This window comes from Octodon degus, unplaced genomic scaffold, assembly GCF_000260255.1.
Source record: "Octodon degus isolate 3935 unplaced genomic scaffold, OctDeg1.0 scaffold00007, whole genome shotgun sequence".
In the NCBI taxonomy this organism is placed as follows: Eukaryota; Metazoa; Chordata; class Mammalia; order Rodentia; family Octodontidae; genus Octodon; species Octodon degus.
Window position 1 is genome coordinate 28,543,684 of NW_004524583.1, and position 19,210 is coordinate 28,562,893.

At 37.5% G+C, this 19,210-nt stretch overlaps 1 protein-coding gene across 1 annotated transcript in view; it reads right to left on the reverse strand.

Moving 5' to 3' along the window:
* The window catches only part of Ktn1 (kinectin 1), a 114,447-nt gene extending 99,021 nt beyond the window's left edge, over positions 1–15,426 (reverse strand). The window contains exons 1-5 of the mRNA XM_023701724.1: positions 14,883–15,426; positions 11,167–11,304; positions 9,289–9,456; positions 7,558–7,688; positions 804–920 (exon numbers count right to left, since the gene is read on the reverse strand). Coding sequence (XP_023557492.1) covers positions 804–920; positions 7,558–7,688; positions 9,289–9,456; positions 11,167–11,304; positions 14,883–15,405 — 1,077 coding nt within the window. The 5' untranslated portion in view covers positions 15,406–15,426. The remainder of the gene's footprint in view (positions 1–803; positions 921–7,557; positions 7,689–9,288; positions 9,457–11,166; positions 11,305–14,882) is intronic.
* Between the last annotated feature and the right edge of the window lie 3,784 nt (positions 15,427–19,210).

The window sequence follows — 19,210 nt, forward strand, 5'->3', positions numbered from 1 at the left end:
AAATAAATAAATACAGTCAAAACATGATAGTCACAAAAAAAATTACACTAAATTTATAATTGTATGGAAACATATTTGTAAGAATGCTGACTAATCTTACCAGGCGTTCCTACTGACTTTTTAAAATTTACCTGCGATCACATAAAGGATCTCTATCAGACAACAGCTTTTGTCCTTGCTATCTCCTCACAGCTAGGTAGGGGAGGGAGAACCCCATATGCTCTCCTGCGCTTATTCCTTAAAAGAAGAAATAAGCGCTTCAAAAAGGAGATCACATTTTCTAGTTTCAGTTTTCTTCTCTTGTTTTATATGTTTCACATAGGCTTACTTTTCCTCTAAAATTTCTGTAGTTTTAAAAACTTGATTAAAAATTATAAATATTCACCACAGAAGCTCCAAATGCTTCTGTTTTTGCTTTTATTGTTTTTTTAAGACAGCATCTTGCCAAGTTCCAAGATAACCTTGAATTTACTACGTACCCCAAGCTGGCTCAGAATTCTGCATCTTCTTGCTTTGCCTCAAAAGTACTGGGATTACAGAACTATGCCATAATACTCAGCTTCTACAAAAATCCTCTTGTAATCCTAAAAATAGGATAACTAATATGCATTATTACTTTAAATTCATAACTCCACTGTGATTGTAATATGAGAGAGTGAGACACCTCCCTCCAAAAATGCTAAGCACTGGTTTTGTTGGGTAAATTTATTATACAAGTAATGCATTGGGGGCATATCGATTATTTTTAAACCTTTCACGGATTCTAATTTGGGGCACATCCCTTGAACATGAGGGTAATTCACCTGGGTTAACTGCTTACACCGCTCTTTCGTAGCAGCAGCATCTTCCTTCACAACAGTAAGCAGCTTGTCCTTCTCCTGAAGCTGATGCAGAAGCGCAGTCAATTCTCCTTTATTTGACTACAATTATAAAATTAATACAGACTTAGAAAGACGTAACATGAGCTTATGAGAATGAAGTATTTGCCATCAAGTATTTTTGGCCCAGTGCACAGCTCTGTAAAATACAGCTTTGTATTTTTGGCCAATGACTGCCAAAAACTGGTCAGCGAAGACAGTCAGAAAAGTCACTATAACATTATGCAGTCTCAAATTTCCAACAGCAGAAAAATCAAGAAGTAGATTTTTGCAAATTACAGAACTTCTAATTTTATTTTTATTTTAGAACTTCTAGTTTTAAACCCAGAGTAAAAACAGTGATTTCTCATTCCAGATCAAAAGAAACAATATGAAACCAAAAGGCAATTTACCACCACCAAAACAGTGCTCTTTAACCTCAAGGTATAATACCAGGAAAGACCACAAAAGTAAAGCAGAGTAAATACCAGCATTCAGTCACATGGCCAATATGCCCAGGTCAGAGGAGAAGCAACAGATGCATATAGGAGTTCTCTAAATTTAACAGGCAAGCTGAAAGGGAAAACCAAACAGCCCCCATCTGACATGAGAAATAAGTGCAGGGTTTTAAGGCAGAACTTTTTGAGCAGGAAACCTTGGAAGGAGAAAGAAAAAAAAATCAAAAATTGTATTCACAGTGAGTGGCTAGCAAGTGAGCAAATACGCCTCCTGTACTAAGGCCCCCTGTTTCAAGGGAAGAAGTAAGGGCCAGAAGCACACATTCATGCTCTCAGCTCCAGGACAATACAGGGGAGCACTAGCTTTTTGCTGGTTTTTTTTAATATATATATTTTAGAAAAGGGTCTACAGGGTGTTCAGGGTCTCACTACTAGATCAGACTCGTAGTGATTCTCCTGTTTACAGCTTCCCAAGTGCTGGGATTACAGGCACACACCACCATGCCCAGGCTCAACTGCCGTCTCAGCAGGCCCCAGGGGTGGAGCTGGCACGGCAGGCCTGGGGATCAAACCCCTAGCCCCTGCACCTGCTTGCAGGCACTTTAATGTGCTGAGTTATTTGGCCGGCCCTTTAGCTGTTTGTTCACTATTGCCAACCTCCAACACAGAGATAATCCAGAAGGCAAATCTCTCTCGGGAGAGGAGTGCTAGTAAACAAAATAAAACAAGGAGGCTGGTTAGATAGCTCAGCAGACTAAGTGCCTGCTTAGGCAAGCACAGGGACCAGGATTCGATCCCCTGCAGCACAGGCCATGCTGGCCCTGCCTCCGGGCACACTGAGCCTGCCATAGACTGGGCATACCAGCGTTCAGCGTGACTGAATGCCAGTATTTACTCTGCATTACTTTTGTGGTCTTTTCTGCTATTAAACCTTAAGGTTTAGCTCAGTGGATTAAAGTGCCTGCCAGCAGGCACAGGGGCTGGGAGTTTGATCACCAGGCCCACTGTGGTGTGCTGAGATGACAATTGAGACTGGGCGTGGTGGTACACACCTGTAATCCCAGCACTTGGGAGGCTATAAACAGGCAGATCACTATGAGTTCAATCTAGAAGTAAGACCCTTCCCTAAAAATACCCAAAAAATCCCCAAACCCTAGAAGTTCTAGAGGAGGATCATTACAAGTCTGAGCTGCATAGTGAGACCCTGTAGCAAATACATACATACATACAAAAGCAGGGTCTATACCATGTATTTTAAAAAGGAAAGCGGTACAAACGTCAAGTGAAGAAACACAAAAGGAAAAGGTTATCAGAGACAGACAAAAATTCTAATAAAATTATCACCTTAATTTAATTTTATTTATTTATTTGTGGCAAAGGGGATTGAACTCAGACCCTTGCCAGGGAAGCGCTTATTCTACTAAGCCATCTCCCAGGCCCTGATGTGAACATTTCCAAAACACCTGTCCTATACCTTCTTTGTAGGCCTATCTAAAATAGAAATCAAGGGCAATCTGATTTGCCATCCAGGCTTTGGAGTTCAAAGCTTTCTCAGATAACAAAATAATTATCCTCACTCTCATACATAAGCTACCAGCAACGACCTCAGGCACAACAGCTGAGTGGTAGCGAATGCAGTGATTCCACCTGGAGGCTTTCCCCTGTGAGCTTTTCCCAGTGCTCCCAAGCAACTTGAAGACTCTTTAGGAAGGTATTCACCAATTATAGTAGAGTGAAACAAAGACAAACTCTTTAAGATTGTCACGGAAGTCCTTACAACAGAACCATCTGACTTTGTATTCAAAATCACAGTTACATTTCTTGCTTGTCCTGGAACTCCTCGCCACGCTAAGCCATTGCTAGCAACACAGTGAGTGAGACAGTCTAGCCAGCACACTGTACTGTAAAATTTACTGTCAAGAAGAGACATGGATGTATGAACAGACTTACACTGCTATAGTCAATATTATGGAAAAAAAAAAAAAAAAAAAAAAAAGGTCCAGAGTTACGCATGAAAGTAACAGGGTAGAGAATTTACACTATTAAATTTCAGGTTAGGCTTATATGAGAAAATAACAATCAAGGAAAGAGGAATTAGGCATAGGGGAAAAAAACTGGGTAAGCGAGGAAACAAAACAAAACAAAACAAAAAAAACAAGTTTGGTAGCTAGAAGCAGACAAAAACTAGTATGGGTGAAATGTAGTAAAGGGAAAATTTCATTAGATGAAGCCGTAGAGAGTAGTAGTCAGAAACCTGTTAAGGAACTGAGATTATGCACTAAGTATGACGAAAAAACCCAAATAGAGTTTTTTTGTTTTGTTTTTGGCGGAACCGGGGATTGAACTCAGATCCTTGTGCTTGCCAGGGAAGCACTTATTCCACTGAGCCATCTCCCCAGCCCCTAAATAGAGTTTTTAAAACTCAATAATCTTATTCATCTTTTAAAGGTTACCTTGCAGTTAAGTGGGGAAAACAGAATAGATAACTAAGAGGAAAAGAAAAACATCAATTTGGAGACTACTGCAGGCCACCAAGAAAGAGACAATGACTCAGAGAAGAGTAGCCTTTACTTAGAAAAATTAAACCACTAAAGTAGCTAAGTGAATAGGTGGGGTACCTGTGTGTACACAGCGTTTTTTCAGAATAAGGACAGTTATCTATCATAATATTGAATATCAGGGTCAATGTCATCTTACTAAGGCAAAATTTTAAAACTCATTTTTTCCAATATGACATAGTATGACATTATTACTCATAAGAATAACATTAACTCAATGAACATTTTCTGTTTTGAGTTTTGTTTTTTTTTTACTTTTACAAACTTTTTACCAGTCTTAAAGACCTGCCATCCAAATCTTTGTTTTTAACCACTTAACATTTTTTACATACTGATTATCCCCAAACATCGCTATGGTAGGTGTTGAATGCTTTAGATATATAATACCCACAAGAATTATCAAATAAATATGACACAATTTGTTGTTTTTATATTTCCTATTATGCTATAAAATTGAAGGAAAATATGCAGTATTGGCCATCCGATATTTAATTATTTGGGCTAGTAAGTGGTTAAAGGGAATATCACATATACTCAAGCAGACATGGTCTAGAACATTCCATATATGCTACCCAAAATAACTGACCTTGACTTTAAAACTTGTAGTCAGACCAAGTGTATAGCTTAGTCAAATTCCAAATGACTTGCAAGCCATAAAAATAATTATCCTATATTAAGCAACTGGCTTTTGTCAAAGCATCAGATGATTCAAAAACAGCCTAGGTCAGCACATATTAATTAGTATGAATATATGAAATACTTCTGAAGGCATTCTAAAACTTTTATTTATTCTTGTGTGTGTGTTTATAAGCATTTATTGTTGAACATTGTCTGTTGACTTTTGGATAAAAATAAATTCAGTAAAATGTGTTTGCTCTGAGCCTTCTCTCTGTGTGGAGCATTTATTTCCTAACTAAAACAATTTTAAAGCAATTACCTTCATATACATTTTATCTTATATGTACTTTCTCAAGTGTACTTCTTGAAGACAATAGTGTGAAAGCTTCCTCACACCCGTGGCAGTCGTATGATTCCTCTCCTCTGTGTGTTCACACATGTACAAGGTGATTGAGTACATGGCAGTCTGTTCCACATGTGACATCAATATGTTTTCTCTCATGTGTATTGTCTCATGTTTAGCTAGGTGAGATGACTGAGTGAAGGCCTTCCCACATATATGGTATCCATATCGTGTTTCTCTGGTGTGTGTTCTCTTATGAATTGTCAGGTTTTTGCAATGAGTAAAAAGCTTTCTGACACATGCTACATTGATATGGCTTTTCTCCTGTGTGTGTTCTCATGTGAATTTTAAGGTTACTACAGTGAGCAAAAGCTTTTCTACACACATTACATTCATATGGTTTCTCTGTGTGTGTTCTCTTATGTATTTTAAGGCTTTTAGGTTGAATAAATGCTTTTCGACACACATTACATTCGAATGCTTTCTCTCCTGTGTGTGTTCTCTCATGTATAGTAAGGTTAGATGACTGAGAGAAGGCCTTCTCACATACATGGCATCCATATGGTTTTTCTCCTGTGTGTATTCTCATACGAATTTTCAGGTTACTGAAATGAGTGAAAGCTTTCTGACACACATTACATTCATATGCTTTCTCTCCTGTGTGTGTTCTCTCATGCATAGTAAGGTTAGATATTTGAGTGAAGACCTTCCCACATAGATGGCATTCATATGGTTTTTCTCCTGTGTGTATTCTCATATGAATTTTAAGGGTACTAAATTGAGCAAAAGTTTGTCTACACACAACATTCCTATAGCCTCTCTCCTGTGTGTATCCTTTCATGCCTTCTAAGTTCACATTGCTTCATGAATTCCTTCCCATATACAAAGCACTCATATGGATTCTCTGCTGTGTATAATCTCATGTGAATTTTTAGCTTATCTAAACACTTGTACATTTTCCCACATTGATGACATTTGAAAACTGTTTCACTGGTATGTGTTCTGTTGTGCTGATAAAATTTAGAAGACTGATTGAAGTTTGCTCCCGATACACAGAATTCATCTCAGATTTAGTTGTCTTGTGTCTTCGGAATGCAGACTGATGTTTGAAGGATTTCCTACACAGACTGCCTTCAAAATCTATCTCTTCACCCTGTGCATTTTTCCTGGGCTTGATGGTGTGTGTTTTATTCATTTTCATTATGTCCAGTGGTAATCTTTACCTCTACATCATGTATGTTCTTTTTTTCCAGACTCCAGGTTGCTGATGGTTTCCAGCATCACAGCTCTGTACGGCTTTCTCTGTGCTGTGTCCAGCAGAGTCCACTTATCTGGGGTGAATCTGATGGTCACATCTTCAGTGGTGATTGATTCCTCCAGATGCCTTGCCATCTACACTTTCCTGCAGGAGTTCACTCACAGGGTGGGCAAGATGAAAATATGTGCAGAGGATTTGAGGGTTCTTGGAAGATGGTGGAGTTGTGAGCAGCAGCAAATCAGCCTCTCCAAGCTTGGGAATCCAAACCCTGGTTTTATTCAGTGGAGGAGTGGCTTGAGGGGGAGTGTCTGGAGGAGGAATGACCGAGAACTGTGGGAAACAGGTAACTGTGAGCTGAGCTAGGTGGTTGGTCTACACTTAACCTCTGCCATATGCAGAGAGAATATGCAGAGAAAGTTATCTGCTTTATGCTATACAGATAGTATCTTCATGTTTTGGGGGTCTGGTGCTTCAGCTTGGATGTAGTCTTTCAAGCCCCAGGAAGTCACAGCCTCTCTCTCGAGGCTCGATCCCAGCTGGTGGCACAGAGCACTGGCTCTTCCTTCTGTCTTAATCCAGCTCACATTAAAGAGCAGCAGGTGTAGGTTACCAGGGAAACACACACGCCACCTTCAAAGACTATCACCAGCACCTCAGCTAGACCAATATACACTGCTTCAGGTCAATTGCTTTTTTTTTTTTTGGTGGAACCAGGGATTGAACTCAGGCCCTTGAGCTTGCCAGGGAAGCGCTTATTGTACTGAGCCATCTCCCCGGCCACTTCAGGCCAATTGAAGGATAAACAGAAGTCCTAGCCAGCTCTGGACATAACAGTATGAGGAAACAGAGTCAGGCTCAGTCAAAATGGAGACAGTCGCTCTTCCTCCAAGGAGAGCTGCTCAGGTGGTCCTCCACAGGTCCCCCTTCTTTGTTTTGAAGAAGCTGGAGCAGTGTCAGTTCTGGCCTCACAGCCCGTAGCTGTTGTTGGGCTGAGAATTCTCCATGACATACTCTAAACTGGTCACGCAAGGTCCGGTGGATTGCCCGCACGTGACTCTGGTAAGCGGTCGCTGTTTTGAGAAGGTGGTGCATTCTGGCCAGGTTGAGCACCAATTGTAGGAGTCCCTTCCTGGTTCTCGTCTCAGTCCAAGAAGTTAATATTTGTAATCCCAAAGATACGTTATTGGAATCCCACCAAGTTAATTCCAATCTACCACTCCCAGTGCAACCCACAGCGAAAGTAAAGATACTAAGGCATATTTATAATTATTGGGGAGCTAAGGGGCCCTAAGTCCAGCCACAAAGATGGCTTTCCAGAACCAAGAGCTCTAAAACTTTTAGACATGGTTACTTAGTCTAAGTATCAAGGACAAGAGCAGACAATAATTAATTGCTCTGGTAGAAGTCTTATTTGATGATACAGTTACTGCTCACAAGTATGCCTACAATAAAAACATATGCTTACCTTCTTTAAAACCTCTTGCATCACACCAGACTTTTCCTTCAGTAGGTCTACAACACAATGGGCCTCATCTTCAGAAAACATCATGGTCTTCAAGGACAGAAGAAAATCTTTAAATTTCACTTCAGCATTTTCTTAATTAAAAAAGAGAAGGAGTTGGCATTTAGAAAGCACAACTAGGAACTTCAGAAAAAATAAACATCAAGAATTTATGGACTGGGCTGGTGAGATGGCTCAGTGGTCTAAAGCACCTACTTGGAACAAGCTTAGCAAACCACAGGGACCACGGTTCAATCCCCCAGCACCACATGCCAGCCAGCCCCGCCCCCTGGTGGGCTGAGCTGGCCACACACACACACACACACACACACACACATAATAAATAAATAAATAAATAAATAAAATAAAATAAAATAAAATAAAAAGAATTTATGGACTAAAAAGTAAATTATCAAGAGAAGATATTTATGCATCTGCTCAAAAAACAAATGATTCTGTCAAGAGGGAAAACAATGTACATCATCTCTATTATGGATTACAATACCCAGAAGTTTGTAGAGCATTAAATAACAATATGCCCTCATCTCTTAAAAGGATATCATTTAAGCATCTATGCTATATCTATAATGAATATATTCATAATATCCTTTTAACTCTAAGAACCCTGAGACACACATAAACCAAATTCCAAAGATGAGAAAATAAGCTTTAAGATAAATAGAAATGACATCTGATTCTGCAAAGAACAAATATATACAGATGTGATTGTTAAGGTACATTATCCCCTTGATCGGCCAGGAAGCTGTCCTGGGCTCAGCAAAGCACACTTCTCGGTGTTCTGGGTATGGTATGGAAGCAGGACTGTGCGGGCTGCATCTAGGCCTTCTCCCTACTCTTAGGCCCCATTTCCCAGCTACCACGAACTGAACATCTCTGCTCGGCCACGCCCTTCCGCCATGTTTCCCCCTTGGCACCAGCTGACCATGGACTGAATACCCTGAAACTAAGAGCCAAATTTAAACCTCTTCTTTAATTGCAGGTTTTGAAAATCCAACCTTGACAAGAAAGCAAACCACAAATTAAACTTTCTATATTCATCTACCTACCAAAAGTCTCCCAAATTTCTGTTAGGCAGAAAATTCCCCCTGCTAAAAGAACTGTCACCCATTAGACCAAAATAGCATTGAGTTTTTAACACTCCAACTACATTGTAAGGGCTGGGGAGATGGCTCAGTAGAATAGGCATTTCCCTGGCAAGCTCAAGGGCCTGAGTTCAATCCCCAGTTCCACAAAAAAAAAAGAAAAGAAAAACACACTTTCAACTACACTGTAAGTTTTTTAGCCACATGTATACATGTGTGGGGCAGGAGGAATATGAGAGCTCTTTACTTTCTACTCAATTTTGCTATGAACCTAACCTAAAAATGCACTACCTAACAATTAAATTAAAAAAAAAAAAAAAATCCATCACCAACACCAAAAAAAAAAAAAGAAAAAAAACAGCAGTTGTGAGTTAGCCTAAAAATCTCTCAGGAGTTAACAGTAGCAGGGAAAAGACTGGCAAAATAGCTAAAAGATGTTGAGCAAGTCAAATTCCAATGTTCAAATCAACAAAATTAAGGATGAATTAGTAAACTACCAAAACTTTTACCACAAGTACAAAGTATACGTGACTCAATCAGAACTCAAAATATGTTTTTATAATAAAACAGATTAAGACATTCTGTATATTACCTTTGTCAGTTTCAATCTTCATTTTTTTAGACCCAGATTTCTGGATCCCTTCTACTTGGTCAGGTTTAATCAGATCAATAACTTCTCTCTTATCCACAAGATGTGAGTTAGCATTATCCATCAAAGGAACTGAAGTACTTCCAAGAATAAAGGGTTCTTCTATCAAAACTGTAATTTAAGTTCAACAAAATCACAAATTATTTGCGGTTTTGAAAAAGTAATTAAACAAGGAAGCACACTTTAATGATAAATGCAGTTATTTCCTAATCACCAATATTATTTCAACTTGGTTTAAAATTCCTTTTTTATTTTTTATTTTTTTGCAGAACCGGGGATTAAACTCAGGCCCTTGTGCTTGCCAGGGAAGCACTTATTCCACTGAGCCATCTCCCCAGTCCCTGGTTTAAAATTCCTACCTTATCATTTAACAAGGTAAGAAACTTTTATTCAAATAGGAACAATTAAATACTACTATTTTATAGCAAATCATTTAAATCATCTAAAAAATGGGCAGAAGCCAGGTGTAGTGGTGCATGCCTGCAATCCCAGCATGAGAGGCTAGGCAGGAGGACCATCACAAGTTCAAGATCAGCCTGGGCCACAAAGTGAGCTCAAAGGAGGTGTGAAGTGCACAGGCAGACCCGATCTCAAAAACACACACAAAATATAAAAACACAAAAGGGCAGTACAGCTTCGCTAACAGTATCTGCAAATTTCTTTAAAATCCTTTTATGTGGGCTGGTAAGATGGCTCAGTGGTCTAAAGCACCTACTTAGAACAAGCTTAGCAAAGCACAGGGACTGCGGTTCAATCCCCCAGCACCACATGCCAGCCAGCCCCACCCCCTGTTGGGCTGAGCTGGCCACACACACACACACACACACACACATAAATAAATAAATCTTCAACACAAAAGGCTAGTCATATTTCATTAGTACTTAAGGAAACTATGTTGATACTTGCCAAATTTGTATTGTAATTGATAATTTTTAATTAAGTCCATGTGTTACAGTACAAAAAATACAAAAAGCCATTGTTCCTTGCAGAGGTTTTCTCATATCTGCGAGTTACAGCTGATTTTCATACACATCTTACTATACCTGCCAAAACTTCCAGAATAAAAATGGAAGGAAGCCTCGCTGTATAGTTCCTAATTTTAAAGTAAAGAATTCAAGAGATTCTATCTGATATCTGCTAGTACATGATACAAACTTTTACACACAGAAGGAATTTTCTGCATATTCCTTTAAATAAAAACCTTTTGTGCGCATGTAATTCTTATGTTTAAAACTTACTGCATTTAACTTTATCAAATATATTCAGGTAATACTCCACTCATATCTGATGAGTAAAGTCATAAAATACAAATAGAATTTCACTTTTTCCCTTTCCAAATTTACTATTCTCTAGTACTAGTTGATTTAACACCCTGTATTATTTGGAAGCTGCCTGTGTTTAACCTACATAAAGTTTATACTCTGGAAAATTCTGAAAGTATAATAAAGCTCTAACATACACACATGTGAACTGTCTACAAAATAATAGGAAATGACGGGCAATGCAGCAAATGTCTTCAGGCCTAATCTGAACATTTTTCTTCATAGAGCTCATATGCTACTCTTTTTTTTCAAAGGCAACAATCAGAATAAGAAATATTGCCATTTTTAAAATTTCAGATAAATCTTTTCATTACATATTTATACTCTATCAAAACAACACAAAGCCACAAGGCTAAAGAAAATTTTTGACTTACACTAGAATTATGGTTGCTATAGCACATATTAAGCTAGCAATTAAAAAGCACATGACACCTCCAGGGTACTATCCTCTAACATCTCTAGAATTAGCATTTATAAAACACATTTATCTGCACATCACCATTTTCTGTCTTCTGCTTCTTTGATGAAATTTTCTTCTTTCCTGATCCACTGTCATGTTTAGTCTCTTGGTGGGAGGGTAATATTTCTTGCTTTTTCAAAGGTCCAATCAGAGTCTCCACCTTTTTATCTTGGTCATCTTTAATGAATGCAAATTTAAAAATCATCATACCAAACATTGAACACATCAGAAAAGATACAATTAGTAATAATTTCCACAATGCTTTACCACTAAAATCTTATTGTTTTATCACCAGTAAATTTGCCTTGTAGCTTTCTTACTCTACTTCATCTGCTCTTCACTGTACTTGCCCCTTTATCTCCCATTCCAGAGCCATTCCCAGTCCTACTTAGCACAGTAAAATCTCTATCAGTTTAAAAAATAAGCCTCTTCTCCATCACTGTAATTCCCAACTTCCCACACTCACTTCCCTCTACAATGACAAAAGAATAAACTTTACTTCTTTTTCTACCCATCATTTTGACAACTAACTGCAATCTGATTTTTATTTCTTCGATTCTATAAAAGGATTAGCTTGGATGCCTGGTGTCCCAGATGCCACACATTACAAATATTATCTGTTAATCCTTATTTGACTACTGTAGTATTTTTTTTCCATAATTTTATTGAAACTACTCTAGTATTTTATTTTGTTGGTTTTCACCTTCCAAATTCCTCCCTTTTATGCTAAGTGAAATAAACCTGTCACAAATGGGCAAATATTGTATAATTCTACTTATATGAGGTTCCCAGAGTAACTGGAGTCAAAGATAGACTGGTATTTGCCTCAAACTGGAAAAGGGAAATGGAATTTCCTGTTTGTGTTTAATGTACATAGAGCAAGAAAATTCTGGGGATGCCTGGTGGTGATTATATAAAATGTGAATTACTTAGCCATAGAACTATACACTTAAAAATAGATTTTATGCTATATGTATTTTACCACAATAAAAAAGCTGCCAGCTCCATTCTCTCCTTATACCATACATATATTATATGTAAATATAATATATATGGTGTGTATATATATATATTATATATAAACATTATATATAATATATATATTATATATAATTTATATTTTAAACCATATATATATTATATATAAACATTATATATAATATATATACATACATATATTTATATTTGGTATAGGGTCTCACTACACAGCTCAGACTTGTAGTAATCCTGTTCTCAGCATCCCCAGCACTGAGATTACAGATTACTGGTGTGCGCCACCACAGCTGGCTCAGCACACCCCGGGGGAAGGGCCAGTGGGGCATGTGGTGGTGGGAATCAAACCCCGGTCCCTGAGCTTGCCTAAGCACCTGAAATACAAATTGAAAGCCTTCCCTCCAACTGTACTCAGTCTCTCCAGTGCTCTGTATCATAATGCTAACAACCATGTACCAATCAAGGGTTGGCTGGAAGACTTTTTCTATCATGGCCACACAGTAAATACTTTATGCTTTTTATTTATTTTTTTTTTTTACTTTATTTTATTTATTTATTTTTTTTTTTTTTTGCGGAACCAGGGATTGAACTCAGATCCTTGCGTTTGCCAGTCAAGTGTTTATCCTACTGAGCCATCTCCCCGGCCCCTGCTTTATGCTTTTTATCACAACTACGTAAGTCTGTAATTGCAAGTGAAAGTCAGATATAGATAAACAAGTAAGAGGCTGTGTTCAAAACTTAATGGACAGCATGTCTGATTCCCAATTTCACATTTCTCAAAGTATTCTTTTGATTTTTTTAACCAGCCATTTACAACGTAAAAATTAATCTCTGCTCATAGCCCATAAAATATAAGAGGAAGGGCCGATGTAACCCACAGGTTGCAGCTTGTACACTGTACATCCTGAGCTGACTTTGATCCTGGAAGATTAGGACTTACCATGTCTTCTCCTTTCTCTCATTCATCTAAGGTTTTTTTGTTTTTGGTACCAAGGAGCAAACTCAGGACTTTGAGCTTGCCAGGCAGGCGCTTAAGCCTCCCAGGAGATAAGAAACATAAGCTTAATTATGTTATTTTCTATACGTCTTTACTTTCCAGTTCTTCTGTCACTGTCATAATTTAGGCCTGCTACATAATTTAGGCCTGCAACTTAACTTAAATAGTAACATTTAAGATAGTCCGACTACTTCAAATACTGCTTCATGAAATCTGTTCTCACAAGTTCTGCCAAAGAAATCTTTCCTAAATACAATATAAATCTAACTATATAACAAATGTGCTTGAAAATCTTCAACAATGACTAACCTACAGAGTCCCAGATCCTGTGATAGTACAGTTGTTCTGTTTTGCTCTCTACCTCCTATTTTATGGCTCAGTGATACTCTCATCTTCTACTTCTGTGCCTTTCTGTACAACACTCTGTCAGTGTGGAATGAGACTCACCCATGAAGAGATTCAGTATTGAAGAACTCAGCTTAGGCACTGCTTCCTCTGTTAAAGACTCTTACTCCTAAGACATTAAGAGTTGGCTCTGACTTCTGTATTTCTTCCAGACTCAGTTTTTGTAAATATATCTATTTCCTACATAACTCATATTTTGCTACTAGCTTACAAATACTCTCTCCTTAAAACATTGATGCTCTAGTTCTCTAGTACTATATTTGGTTACAGCTGGCAAATATATCGTAAATCCAATATAAACAAATCAACACTAAGTTAACATGGACAAATGTTGAGTTCTTTCATTTAAAGGAAACTGTCTGCAGTCACATACCACATCCCTGCCACATCTCAAGTCCTCTCTACCCTAGTCATCTTCTGATATCCATGGGGATTAGTTTTCCGGAACCCCTTCCCTGCATCAAAATCTGCAGATGTTCCTGTCCCCACCCCAAACTGGTGTGGTACTTATATATAACCTCACAAATCCTTCCTTTTACTTTAAGTCATCTCTACAGGATTCATAATACTTAATATAATGTCAATAGTATACAATGTTGTAATTCCATATCGTAAATGAAATAATGGCAAGAAAAGTATACATTTTCAACAGCGATAGAATTTTAGTAAGTATTTGTAATCCACAGATGGTTGTACTCAAGTACATGGAATCATGAATATGGAGGACATACTAGCCCTATAAACCTCTTTCCCTTTGATATTCCATCCTACTTCTGCCTATCTACCCAAAAACATAGAGCTGGCATCAATTTAAATTTTAATTTGTAGCACTAGATGTCTAAATGGCCTGTCACAGAACTCCTATAATAGTTTAGACATACCTAGATTATATTAAATTTTTAAAATTATCGTGACCTATTTTCCTGTGTCTACAGCTAACTATAGAGTACCCTGAAAATGCACTAGTCACCTCTGCAAACCTAGAATCAGGCACAATGCCCAGGATAAGATATGATAAATACTTGCAAAGTTAAATAAGGGTGAAAAACAGCCTTATCTATTCACTAATTCTTATCACAACCAATAAAAAATATTGATTCAAATAAATGGAGGAGTTTCTCATTGCTAGTAACTATAAATCCTTGGTGGTTTTAGGAAAATAACCAAAGTCAGATTTATAAATTTTCAGTGAAGGTCTTTCCCATATTTATAATGTACAGTTTACAGTGCTGATTCATGAAGCCATTACTAGTTTCCATTAGCAATCACTGTGAATGAAAGCAAACACACAGCAAAAAAATGATCCTGGTTTCAGACTCAACATAAATACCATATAATAAAGTTAAATAGATCACAATACCGCTTCCATTTTTAGACTTCTTCTGTCCTGGTTTCTTCTTTGAAACAGCTACTTCAGAGGGTGGGGTGGGTTGCTTTGTAACTGGGACAGGTTCTATTTTTTTGACAGGAATCTTTGATACATCACTTTCTTTGATGATCTGCTCTTCAAGTAAAGGTTTTTGTTTTTTTTCCTTCTTTTTTCTTTCCCTCACACTACTTGAAGTTTCAACCACATTCAATGGAACAGGGACGACTTGCTCATCTTCTACAGCCAAATTATCAGACAATTTAAAGTCTCGAGGTACACTCTCAGAATCAGATTCAGGGAGGTTCCCATTCTGGATTTCTTTCTTTTTATTCTTTTTCTTTTCTGCCTTCTTTTTATCTGTTTTTGTAGGAACAAGCTTTTGTTCTCTTTTGTGCTTTGCAAGAACTTCATCATACAATGTTTCTTTCATGAAAAGCCAGAAGAAGAGGAAAATTACTGTAATAACTACTGAAGGAATAAGGACAACAAAATACGTTGACTCATAAAACTCCATGGTGCTCTTGTTAATGTGAACCTATAAAAACATAAGTGAGGGGGTGACAAAAAGAAAAAGAAACAATTCAGTCTTATACAAATTAACTTCATAAAGCTGCCACTCTTAAGTGGTATTTCAGATTTAACCTTATCCACAAATCAATCAAAAGTCACATACTTTATTACTGTCAACTACAATTCAAATACACTCTGAAAAGTGACAACGGTGTTTGTTACACATTGTTCCATTTTCAAATCATGTCCAAAAGGAGCCTAACATGGGCCGGGGAGATGGCTCAGTGGAATAAGCACTTCCCTGGCAAGTGCAAGGGCCTGAGTTCAGTCCCCGGTTCCGCAAAAAAAAAAAAAAAAAAAGAACCTAACGCAAAGGAATTAAGATGTTTCTCCCCAGACATCCTTGGTATGAGTGTGTGCACTGGTGATTAAACGCACACCCTCGTGCATGCTACATGTGCACTCTAACACTGAGCTATACCTCCAGGTACACTTTGGATAACTTATTAACATTTATATTATTAACATTTCTAAACATGTTTTCTCTTTTATTACATAGTTGATACTATTACATGTGAAAATAAAGTGCATCATCCCACTGGATATTCACTACAGTACTGATGGAAAAAAAGGGAAGTGATTCACTCTTTGATTTACAGGTTGAAGACCACTGAGTAACTGCTAGCATCTGTGTTCCTGTGGCGCAGTCTCATATTGTGGTAGGACACATTAAGCACATGGAAACACAACAAAGCCAAAATAAAAATGTTAAGATGAAGCATTAATTATTTTCTTAATCCTTTTCAAGCTACTCCTTACTGTATGAAACAAGTTACACTGCTAAAGCAATGCTGGATAGATTGTTTTTTTCTACCCAAGGGATAAAGAGAAAAAAGGACTTTTTCATCAATAGTGTCAGCTCTACTTTTAGATTAACCTAATAGGTACAGAAAGAAAAAATGTATAATCTGACTAATCTCTGTCTGCCTGGCATATAAATACTGCAAACCTCACCTACGGGGAAGTTTCTAATAAAATTAAATCTCAAATCTTGATGATTCTGATCTTCAGATTCTAATACTGATATTCCTATAAGTACATAAACCACATAAAAGTGCCTTATAAGACTGGCATGGTGTTTTAGGCCTATAATTCTAGCACTATGAGAAACTAAGGGAGGAGGATAATGAATTCAAGTCTAATTAGCAGGAGTCAACATAGTAAATGAGCTGGGAATATAGCTCAGAGCACATACCCTGGGTTCAATCCCCAGTATTAACCACACACACACACACACACACACACACACACACACACACGTGTTGTGGAAAACAGCAAGATCTTTAACATAGTTATAATTAAACCCAAGAACATAACTAAGGTAAAGCAAATTCAGTGAATTAACTTCAGCACTTTGAACGTGTAAGTGTTAGGGCTTCTGTCTAAATATCCCTCCAAAGCCTCATGCAGTCATAGGTGGGGCTTTTCAGAGGTGGTCAGATCTGGAGTGTGTGAAACTGGAATCAAGCATGTGTGATTACTAAATTGATATGACATAGTTCTGAGTGCAGATAATGAGAAGACGCATCCTGGGCTGAGTGCTACCTGCCCTAAGTTGTGCAGCCTGGATAAAATAAAAGGGATAGAAAGAGGGGTGCCGTCCTTGTTTGTTGCAATTATTCACTGCTTCTCTGCCTTCTGCCTGTGATGAACTGCCCCTCTGCCATGCTACCATACCTTGGAGCCAACAAACTGCAAGCTACAATAAACTTTTCTTTAACTTTGGGTGTCACATATTTTGTCTCATCAACAAGAAAAGTAAGCAAGCCAAGTAAGTCTTTAAAACAGGTAATAGTTAAAAACAACAAATTCCATTGGGTGAGGTAGCACACACCTATAACCACTCTGAAAGCTGAGACTGGAGGATTGCAAATTTGAGGTTAAGGAGACAATTTATCAAGACACTGTCTCAAGCAAATTGGTCAAGCAATAGGGGTGACTCATCCACACAGCTGACACTGACAAAGGATCTACAAACTGCTGTACAGGGTTTCAGGGTAAATCCTGAGGGGATTTGACTGACCTACCTTGTCAGATACAAAAGTTACATTTCTTCTTATATAGGTCTTGCTTTATCTTGATCTTAACCATCCAGCAGAAAAGTTTAACAACGAGGTATAAAAAGTAAAGCCATTATTAATAAGCTGAGATGTAAAAGGCCCAAGTTGGCAACTTCTGCCATTGCCAGTCCTACAGATAACCCACTACTATTATGAACTACTGGACTATATTGGATTATTTTGCTGAATTCACACACCTACAATAGCTAAATGGCAATGGAATACCCATCTCTAACAAAAACAAAAAAAGGGGATACAAAGGAAGGACCATTTTGTATCTGAATATACAAAATAGGACAGATATACAGCTACTTTCTCTTAATTCAATGAGAAGAAAGATATGTACAAATAGTGTTTGGACAGGATATCATTTCTACATCTTTTACTATGAATAACCACTACGAAGACAACAATATGCAATGTATTAATTATTGTAACTGCCCTACTAATCCATTTTGAAACTGTCTCACTGCTATTTGTTTCTCAATAAAATAATTTAAAAAGTTTCAAAATAAAAACGAACTAGGATATAACTCTATATTGGAGCATTCAGAATGAATGAGGCACTGGATTTGATCTTCAGTATTAGAAAAAAAATGTACATGTATATATGGGAATATTTTAAAAATAATTTTAGACCTTAGAAAACAAGCTTATAAGTTGAATATATCTGACTTTATTGAATATAAGGCTTTATCAGAACTATTTCAACAGAACTTAGTAAAACAAATTAAGCTATTCTTATTTATCTGTTAGCCACCAAGAAAAAAAGAACAGGTATCTTATATTGTTAATATAATCAACTTGAGTTTAGTAAATTTAACTTGTCTTTCAATTAATTTATACCTCATTTTAAGATGCTGAACATACTTGATTCAAGCTACACCAGCAATGACCCAAGTCTGAAAGTAAAAATGAAACCTGAGGACAAAGTTTTTGTTCAACAGACACACTATTAATCTTTGTGATAGAAATATTTCACATTTTGTATATCTACAAGCAATTTTTTAATATATTAACCCTTGATTTATAAGACTAACATACTGAAGGAGAAAAGGAACTGTGTACTAACAAAATACATAAAGAATTTTTATGTAGAATCATTCTTCGCTGGCAATTCAAATTAGCCTGAATTATCTAGACTCTAAATTGGTTAGGCAGATTTTACTGTGTCTAAGTATTACTAGTCAATTACTATTAAAGAACTGGGTTGTTTTTTTTTAAAACAAAAAAACACACTATCCAGAGGATACATACAGCCTGTTCTACTTGGCTGGGGGAGAATGAAGACAAAACAATCTTTTCTCAACCTTTTTGGTACCAGCAACCAGCTTCATGGGAGGTGATTTTGTACGAGGCTGGGTGTGGGTGGAGAAATGCTAGTGAGAGGGTTTCAGGATGATTCTAGCAAGTTATATTTATTGTGCACTTTATTTCGTCACTACATTGTATACTTCATTATTACACTAGATTATTATTAGCAGCACTCAACCTAGATCCCTCTCCTGTACAATTCACAGTAGGGCTCCTGCTCCTACAAGAACTAATGCCATGGGGCTGGTGAGATGTCTCAGTGGTCTAAAGCACCTACTTGGAACAAGCTTAGCAAAGCACAGGGACCGCGGTTCAATCCCCCAGCACCACATGCCAGCCCGCCCCGCCCCCTGGTGGGCTGAGCTGGCCACACAC